General features: G+C 43.8%; 1 protein-coding gene across 3 annotated transcripts in view; it reads left to right on the top strand.

Moving 5' to 3' along the window:
* The window catches only part of SUSD4 (sushi domain containing 4), a 141,064-nt gene continuing 131,122 nt past the window's right edge, over positions 1 to 9,942 (top strand). For 2 of the 3 annotated variants that reach the window (XM_011929490.1, XM_011929491.1), the window contains exons 1-2: positions 1 to 148; positions 753 to 932. In XM_011929490.1, the coding sequence (XP_011784880.1) occupies positions 788 to 932 (145 nt within the window). In that variant the 5' untranslated portion in view covers positions 1 to 148; positions 753 to 787. The remainder of the gene's footprint in view (positions 149 to 752; positions 933 to 9,942) is intronic. The other variant, XM_011929489.1, reaches the window with a different exon arrangement.

Genomic DNA, 9,942 nt, shown 5'->3' with positions numbered 1-9,942 from the left:
GGGGGAGCTGGAGCCGGGCGCCGCCGCCGAAGCTTCCGTCTCGTTCGCTCGCGCAGCAGCGGCAGCAGAGGTCGCGCACAGATGCGGGTTAGACTGGCGGGGGGAGGAGGCGGAGGAGGGAAGGAAGCTGCATGCATGAGACCCACAGGTAAGACCGAAAGCCCCGAAAGGGGCTTCCGTCCCGGAGAGGCGCTCGCAGGCCGGGGAAGGGGAGTTGGTGCCTGGTGCTGCTCCCCAAGGGAGAAATTCTTTTTTTTTTTTTTTTTTTTGACAGCGCATTGAAATCTCAGTGGGGACTGGGGCAGTAGGATCCATCCCAATCCTGAGGAAAACCAGAGAAGTAGCTGGGGGAGACGGTGCCACATTGTGAGATTCCCAGAGTGAAATGTATAGGCCCAGGGAAAAGTGTCCTCTCGGCCCCGAGACGCGGGGAGGCTTTAGACTTTCCTGTGGTGGGCACAGCTGCTGAATCCCGGGGACCGGCGCGGAGCCAATGTGCGCTAACCTCTGCCCTCCCTCCTGTCCTCCATCCCCCAGCACGCGCAGCATCCCACGGCGGCTGTTACTCAGTGCACCCGGCTCGGGGAAAGGCGGGGGACCTCGCCGTGGGAAAGGGGGCGGGGGCCGCGCGGGGGAGGAACCAGGATGGAGCCTGGGAAGCCGAGGCGCCGGGTCCCAGAGCGGAGGAGGGAGAGCGTGGCCCCCAAGCCCGGACAGACTGGCTTATTGTCGTGTTCCGCTTCTGGTTGCAGACCCTTGCAAGCTGGATGCCCTCTGTGGATGAAAGATGTATCATGGAATGAACCCGAGCATTGGAGATGGATTTCTAGAGCAGCAGCAGCAGCAGCAACCTCAGTCCCCCCAGAGACTCTTGGCCGTGATCCTGTGGTTTCAGCTGGCGCTGTGCTTCGGCCCTGCACAGCTGACGGGCGGTGAGTGACCCAGCTGTGTTGGGAGGGCCTAGGGATGGCCCAGAGGGGAGAAAGAGCCTAGCTGCCAGGACAGCCTTGCACCCCTCCCCCATACACCCAGACTTCAGGAGGATCTGACAACGCGAGGGTGCCTGCGTCCCAGCCTATGGCCGTCCTTCTCCGAAACCGCTGGAGTTCCCTGAAAATTCCCCTGTGGAGCCCGCACAGATTCACACACCCACATTCTGTCTGGAGCTTCCCACCAGCCTCCGGGCCGGGCCTGGCTTCTCCCAAGGAAAGACAATAAAGCCTGGCCCATTATTACCACTTTGGCCAAGAAAGGGGGGGCGGGGGAGTGATGTATTTGTGGACCTCTGACCCTTGTCAATGCCTTCAGCAGATAGAAGTCAGATTTCAGCCTCTGGATTTAAGCAAGAGTTGTAAGAACCACCTTTGAGAATGTGAAGGGTCTGGAACCGTGGTCAGACTCGCTGAGGGACAGGTTTATTTGAAAGTTAACTTTCCCTTTCCCTGCACGTGCAGAGTGTCTGTGTATGTTGGGGGCGGGGAGGAGGTGCAGAGGTGTTCTTTCAGGTGTGCCTCTGACAGTTTGCTTTGGTCTTCGAGGTCTGATTTCGGGGAATAAAGTGAATCGCTTTTCTATGAAGTAGAAGTTAGCTGAAATAAAATTGATAGCCTCAGCCTCCGTGGGCGGCTAATCTATAACATATTTGGTTCTGGGGGAGGGGTATCTTTTGGTTGTGGTAGAGGAAGACAGATGGAGTTCCTGTCTGAATTTCAGAGCCTAGTCTCCCTGCCTCCACTGCTCATTGCTGTCCATCATTACTGTCCATTGCAAACGTTCTCTAGAGCTTGTTGATATGGACACTAAAAGGAGCTGAGATACTGTTAATATATAAATAAATTATAATCGGTTGAAAAGCAAGTATTGATTGCTATAAATAAACCATTTTAGCGTTTTAAAATATTGCTGTTTCAGAGAATTCCAAGGTGAAAATGGAAAAAAAAATGAGTGAAAAATTAGTAAAAGTGGAGGAGAGGTGTAACATGTTGGGCTTTAACATAGAGTAATCAATAACCCAGGCATTCCAACTTAGACATCTGAAAGATGCCCAGAGTATAAAGGTGTTTATTGCAATATGCATATGTATCAAAATTAGTGAGAAAACACTTGCTTTGGGTGGACATTGGTTTTTATTTTCATTTTTGTATATTTGTTTTAAGAAGGAATAACTTTTTGGGTGCTTGTAGTTTTTATAGAGATTTCTCTGAGGTAGGCATCCTCTTCATGGAGGAAAAGGTCAAGTGTGAGGCCAGGCCAGCACCTGTGTGGCCTGCCAGGGCTCTGGTCACAGCCTCTGATCTGCCGTGGACACCAGCTCTGCTTCACAGATGAGTGGGAATAGAACAGTATTGGGTGAATCTGGATCATTTCCTCACCTCCTCTCTGCTTTTGCCTCCCAGTTCTAGCTTTCATTCTCTCAAACCAGGTCCACGTGATTTTCCATCTTCTTGGTCCATTTTTCTTCTGTAGATGACAGACTAGTGAATCAAGGTTCATTTACATTTGTCTTGACTATTGTTATTGGATGGGTGAGATCTGAGCACAGCTGAGATTTGTTTTGTGCTCTTGGTTCTGCTCGGTTGTGTTTACAGAGCATCCTCCTCAACATTTCAGAGCTCAGTGTACGTCATGGCCACCTCGGTCTTATGACAGTTACCTCTAACGTTCCTATAGCATGTCTTTTTTCCCTGCCTTCCTGCGGTGGGGCGGGGGGGTGGGGTGGGGGATCATGCCAGGCAAAAATATCCAGAGCCTTGGAGAAGAGGATAGTAGTAAGGGTTTCCTGTCACCTGTCAGTCTCAGAGCTCTTTCTTTTAGGCACTCATACGCTGCAGGAAGCTAGCCATCAGCTTCGTTTCACTTTGAACTCCTTCAGGCTGAGAGTGTGATTTCTGGAAGAATATTTATCACTTCACAGTTCCTCTGTGAATAAACCTTTTGGGCAGGCAAGGGTGGTGGGGGATGTCCTATGGAGTTTACTATACAGAGATTTTTTTTCTTAGGAAAGAAATGCACATGGAGGCTCCAGTAAGGCAATAAAAGCAAATACACCTTAGCTCCAGACCTGCGCTTCTAAAACTTTAATGTGCATACAAATCACCTGGGATCTTGTTAAAAGGCAGATTCTGATTCATTTGGTCTGAAGTGGGGCCTGAGATTCTGCATTTCTAATAAGCTCCCAGGTGAAGCAGTTACCACTGATCCAAGGACCACACTTTGATTAGCAATGCTTCAGACCAAGGCATTCCTTAAAATAAGTTGCTTCTACTCCAGACTTTCTGCCATCATTCTCAATTACTAAATGCACATGGCCTGTGAGGAGCAGAAGTCTCACCCAATATCTAATCTTCAGGTGATACACAGAGCTGAAAATCAGCCCTCAGAGAGTGCTTTTTTTTCATACACAAAATGGCATATATTTAATAGACACTGTTCTGAAATGTGGATTTTCATTTTTGATTGCTTTCAATGGAAAAGGAACACCACAATGGCAAGATATAATCATCTCAGCTAGGAGAAAAAAAAAAGCATGTGCCCAGTACAAGTATTGAAGAAAAAGCCTGAGCTAGAAAGGCAGAAATTGAGAAAATGATTAGAAAGAGAAAAGTAGGAACAAGAACTCCGTCAAAAATGAAATGCTTTGTCTTAGAATGCCAGAGCTCCAATTCAGTTCTTTGAACCCTAGGGAAGCTTTTATAAGCCTGACTTGTCCTGAGGTGATGTTTGAGTGGCTCTCTTCAGGTTGTCTTTTGTCATTAAGGAAGAGGGCCCTCATTTGGGACCACTGAGACCAAATGCTGTGCAAGAACTCATCTTAGGTTGATGGGGACATATAGGACCCTGCCGTGTGTGGAATCTGCATGGAGCATGGCTTCAGCCATTTCTCTCCTTTCTGCCCCAGTACACTTGACCAGAGATCTGCTGGGCGTTGAAGGATGCCCAGAGTACCCCTCACCCCCAGGCTTCAAGGAAGAGAGCCAAGAGTTTGCTCAACAAGTGACTCCTTTAAGGTGAATTCTTTAGCACGTTTCTTTATTATAAATAACTCAATACTTTAGCTATATTTCTATATTATAAATAACTTTCTATATTATAAATAAATAACTTTAGCACGTTTCTATATAATAAATAACTCAATCAGGCTCTGCCACTTGATAGCTTTGGCGTCTCAGGACTTGGGAGCCTTAGCTTCCTCATCTATAAAATGAGGATGATGGTGCTTAATTTATGGGGTTGGTGTGAAGGATGGAAAACATGTAGGCACTTAGTAAATATAAGTAATAGTAGGGCGGAGGGGGCTGAGACAGTGCCATAATTTTGGAGACCTTTGCTTTATTCATTCAATAAACATTGAGTGCCTATCCCCTGTCCTGAGCCAAGCACTATTGCATAAATGTTATTTTTACCTAGAACTCTCTCTTACACATTTTTTCCTAAGTGAGCAAATTTTCTCCAATTTCTCTCTATCCCCAACTTTTAAATGCCATAACCTCTCTCATATTTCCTTAGTCAGTAAGTTCTTCCCTTACCTGGGTTTCCATTGCACTAGCTGCAACCCTCTATCATAATATTGTCTTGTATACTAGACCACAAGCCCACTGAGGGCAAGAACCTCGACTTTATTCATGTTTGTGTCTCAGGCACCCAGCACAACATCTGACACATGGTAGATGTTCAGCTAATTTTGATTGAGAGCAAGAAAAAAGACTCCCAAATTACTGCCATACCATTAAGAAAATAATTACCATGAGTGAGTTACTTTTTACAAAAGTGCAAAAGTTTCATGATAGCTGGGGCCACATCCAATTAATGGTAGTCTGTGAGGTTGGAAGGAAAATCAGGAAAGGCTCTAGAGAAGAGGTGGCACTTAGGATAGGATGGTGGGGAGGGAGGATGCATCTCAGGTGGAGGGATAGCTCGTGCAAAGGTGTGGAGGTGGTTATGTGATTGGACTCTTCAGGGAGCAGAAAATAGTCTGTTTAATCTAGAATATAGTATACCTGCAAGGAATCAGTAGGGTAGAAGGAAAAATAGGTTAGAACCTTATTGTAAAAGTCCTAGAAGCTCCAAGGGGGGGTTCTGAAAGTCACAGCAGGCAGTGGGGAACCCACTGAAGGGTGGAGAGCAGGAGCAAAATATCATCTGAGCTTGGCTTGTCTTCCTTTCTCTGTTTCTAGGTCTCTGACTCATGCAAACCCCCAGTCTAGCTGCCCTTTCTGCATACCCAAGTCATGGTCCTAGTGCAGCTAAATTGAGCTCCTGGAGTCGTCATTTGGTTCATGTCACTATAGTGCTGTGCTGTGTACCAGCAGGTAGAAACAGATGCTTTCTGACTGACTTACTGATTTGTAGATGTTAAGTCCCTTGGTTTTATTGAGAAACACTTTCTTACATGGTAGACTGAAAGCTTTTCATTCAATGCTACATCTAAAATTCACAATTTCGAACTGCGCTTAATCTGTACACAAAGTCCCAGCTCCTCTAACTCTAACGTATGTTTTTTCAACAAAAGGCTACCTTTTAGCAGCATGGAAACTCTTTTGATTTATCCAGTGGGTGAAATCTGAAAGCTTTTGGAGGCAGAAGGATTTCATATAACAAGTAGCAAATCTCTTGTCTCAGAGGCCTGAAGAGGCAAGTCAGAGAATCAGTGGTTCTTTAATTTTTGAATGTAATGAAGAATGTAGGTGAAGACCTGTCTCCAGTAAATACTGATTAGATACGTGAAGAAAAGCACCTGAATCATTCTGTTCCTGGTTTCAGAGACATATTTCCAAAGCTTGCAAAAGACCAAGGAGGCTTCCCTTTAGATGGGAAGCTGTGGTATAAGCAAGAGCTCTGCATTTTTTATAGGATGGATAGAACTCAAGTTCAGCATCTGTCCTTAAATTGCCACCTAGCTTTGGTCAAGTGGTGTGACTTCCCCTTGACTCAGTTCCTTTCATATCACTAATATTCGATTCTGCGATTACAGGAATTTGATGGATTCTAAAATCTGGGTAAAGCCGGCTCTCTTTTTCCCACCCACCCATCCATCTTTTTCCAGTGTCTATTGTATATCCTGGGGATACACAGTTAAGGGGATACAGTTCTTGCTCCTGAGAAAACATACAAGTAAGGGTTGGTGTTTTCTCAGAAGTTTAAATACAAAAAGCATGCATAAAATTATTTTTTCACACATATTTTAAATTTAATTTAAAATTTCATGTTAGTGTTTTCTATTGATTCTGATGAGAAAAGTGATTTTGCAGACTGCTCCTCTTTATCCTTGCCCTGCTTTGAAAGCTTATTTGCTGTTTGACAATTGAAATAACCACACATAGTAACAGTATGTCTAAATAGATCATTGGGATCATTGCCTCTGAATTGAGGGAAAGAAAGGGGCAAAAGGATAGGCTTTCAAATTTGTATACAAATATGGTCCTCCTTCACCAAAACCAATCACAGTATCTAGGACTGATGGATAGATGTATATTCTTATATATTTTATTGATTTACTGGTCCATTCTCATAAGAATGAGCTGTTCAACTATTGTTAACCATGGGAGATTGGGAAAGGGGACACAATTTTAAGTTGGCCAACATTTGGGTGATTGATAAAAGTTTCCAAATTGTTAATAATACTTCAATAATAATTGAAGAGTGCATATTACATACCAACTCAGTTTTCCACACTTCGTGTATAGTAACTGATTTAATTCCTCACAACTGTATAAAGTAGATTTTGTTATTTGTCCTTATTAAATAGAAGAAGAGGCCGGGCGCGGTAGCTCAAGCCTGTAATCCCAGCACTTTGGGAGGCCGAGACGGGCGGATCACGAGGTCAGGAGATCGAGACCATCCTGGCGAACATGGTGAAACCCCGTCTCTACTAAAAAATACAAAAAAACTAGCCGGGCGGGGTGGCGGGCGCTTGTAATCCCAGCCACTTGGGAGGCTGAGGCAGGAGAATGGCGTGAATCCGGGAGGGGGAGCTTGCAGTGAGCTGAGATCCGGCCACTGCACTCCAGCCTGGGCGACAGAGCGAGACTCCTTCTCAAAAATAAAAAATAAATAAATAAATAAATAAATAGAAGAAGAAAAGAAGGCATGGAAAGATTAAGCAACTTGTCCAAGATCACCTAGCTTACAAGTGGGGCATGGTGACCCAGATTATTCTTTTAATGATAATCTTTCTTTCAGCATGCCAGGGCTTGGAAATCCCAATCCATAAATACATTTTTTCTTCATATTGTATTTGACTCAAACATTTTTCTTTAAGCTGAGTTATCAAATATTTTGGAACACCCCCTGCCCTGAGAGAAGGGAAATCTTTTGTGTTGTGAGCAAAAAGCAGAAAACATGTAAACAAATCATTAACAACAACAACAAGAAAATCCCACAACTCAAGACAAAGTGAAGGCCAGAGTACCTGAATCTTGGGCTCTGAATGGTGAATAGTAAGAGGACAGAAACCCATGTGCCTGTCCTTTTGTGCCTGTTGGAAGAAGGTAGTCAGAATGGGTTGTGCCTGACCCTTACCTGCTCTGCCAAAGGTGAGTAAACAAGTGGCTGGTTTCTGGGGCCTTCTGCTAGTGACTGTCACTGCCATCACCATTCCCTTCTGATGGTTCTCTGCGCTCTGTTGCTACCTTAGTGAGAGCCTTCCTAAGAGTGGTTCTTTTTCATGTAATTTGGATAAGCACTTGACAAGTATACAGTTTGCAAGATGTTTTTAGTTGCATCACCACCTTTAATTTTCTTAACAACCTAGTAAGATAAGGAAGAGATTTTGAGTATTTCTCTCTCTCTCTTTTTTGATTTCTGCCTTTTTTTGTTATTGTTTGTTAAATTTCAAGAGACGTCCTCAGTGAGGTTGCTGTCCCAGGGTTCCACAGATATCAGACAAAGCCTGATTAGGAGTGATATCTTCTATTGGTCAAGACTTTCCTCTTTGTTTCCTCTTCGTCATTTTGGTCCAGACTTTGAACTTATCTTTTCAACAGTATGATGTAGATGAAAATCTAGTTAGTATATGTCAAAAGGTAAACAAAAAACAAAATCTGGCCAGGCGCGGTGGCTCATGCCTGTAATCCCAGCACTTTGGGAGGCTGAAGTGGGAGAATCACTTGAGCCCAGGAATTTGAGGCTGCAGAGAGCTATGATCGTGCCAGGACACTCCAGTCTGGGCAACAGAGCAAGACCCTGTCACTGAAAAAAAAAGAAAAAGAAATCTGAGGTTTGTGAATGTGTATAAAAGTTCCCCCTAAAAGGTTAAATTTGAAGTGAAAATAACATTTGATAGTTTGTGAGATCTGAGAGTTACTTACTCAGAAAGTCATGTTAGATGGTATGAGCTTAAGATGCTGTGTTTTAGGAAAGAATTTGGCCCAATATTTCTTCTTCTCTCAGAAGAAGGATGCTGTACTGCCCTAAGAGAGAAGAAAACTATCCACTCAAGAAAAAAAAAAAATAGAAATAATTAAGTGAGTTGCTCAAATAGCTTTTTAATTGAGAGTATTGTAATTGCTTTATTAATCTTAAGGTAAACTGGGAACATCAGAGAAGTCAAAATAATTCTTGATATTATTTGGAAAGGACAATAAGTTTGGGAGTGCCATTATAGATGAACCTGCCCTGTGTAACAGAGGCATGTGCAGGCGACAGCAGGTCGGGGCCTGCAGGCAGACAGAAGCATGACCCTATCTGTGTACCCAAGAGTGCACACCCAGTCTCCAGGAATAGATTTTGGTTCTTAGGAGTAAGAAGAATTGCAGAACCTGGTAAACCTGATCAGTGATCATTTCGTTATCATCCCAATCCATTGAGTTTTCAAGAGAGGATGAGTAAGGGCGACGTTCTTTGCAAGTGAAGGTGTAGCCTGGTTATCTCATGTTTCTGTTGGAAATTTGTGACTTTTGTCTCCCAGAATTACCAGCGTGGAAGTGGAGATGAGCAAGGAGGATCACTCATGCATTATATTCGTTTTTCTCTCAGAGTAACACAATATAAAAAGACCTTATTTTTTGGGTCTGATTGCATTTATAAAAGGCATGTGGTTGAATTGGGTGAATCAGTAAGAGAGAGATTCTTTTTAAGAAAGAAAGAAAATGGGCACGGTGCGGTGGCTCACATGTTATCCCAGCACTTTGGGAGGCCGAGGTGGGTGGATCATTTGAGGTCAGGAGTTTGAGATCAGCCTGGCCAATGTGGCAAAACCCTATCTCTACTAAAAATACAAAAATTAACTGGGCATGGTGGCATGTACCTGTAATCCCAGCTACCCGGGAGGCTGAAACAGGAGAATCGCTTGAACTGGGGAGGTGGGGGTTACAGTGAGCCGAGATCGTGCCACTGAACGCCAGCCTGGGTGACAGAGCAAGACTCCATCTGAAAAAAAATACCAAACAACAAAATAGCTAGTGTGGTGGCACATGTCTGTGGTCCCAGCAGAAGTGCAGTGAGCTGAAATCAAGCCACTGCCCTCCAGCCTAGGGGACAGAGTAAGAGCTTGTCTCAAAAAAAAAAAAAAAAACAAAAAACATTCTTATGGTGGATTCTTTAACATCTTTGTATCCACAGCATTGTTGCTGTTCTAACTAGTTTCAAATTCAGATTCTCAATACGTAGAAGAATGCTTCAGACTTCCCTAAATACTTAAACCTAGATTCTGATTTTCTCCAGGCAAGAAACAATAGGATCTGCTTGTTTTGTAAAAATGTAATAGGTTTAGAATTAATCTTGTGAAAGGCTCTCAACAGTCCTTTTAAGCTACCACTGTTAACCAACTCTGAGTGTCAATGTTAGAATCCAACCCAAGGATGCATTTTCAGTTAACGTTTTGTGTGTGTGTTGGGGGGCTCATCTGTACATTTCGGTTATAGCATGACAGCATATACTCGGTGGCTGATGAAGGCTACCTCAGTGTTTAAATTATTATTTATTTATTTATTTATTTATTTATTT

Source organism: Colobus angolensis, unplaced genomic scaffold (assembly GCF_000951035.1).
Source record: "Colobus angolensis palliatus isolate OR3802 unplaced genomic scaffold, Cang.pa_1.0 Scaffold81, whole genome shotgun sequence".
In the NCBI taxonomy this organism is placed as follows: domain Eukaryota; kingdom Metazoa; phylum Chordata; class Mammalia; order Primates; family Cercopithecidae; genus Colobus; species Colobus angolensis.
This window is presented reverse-complemented; position numbering and strand designations above follow the sequence as displayed.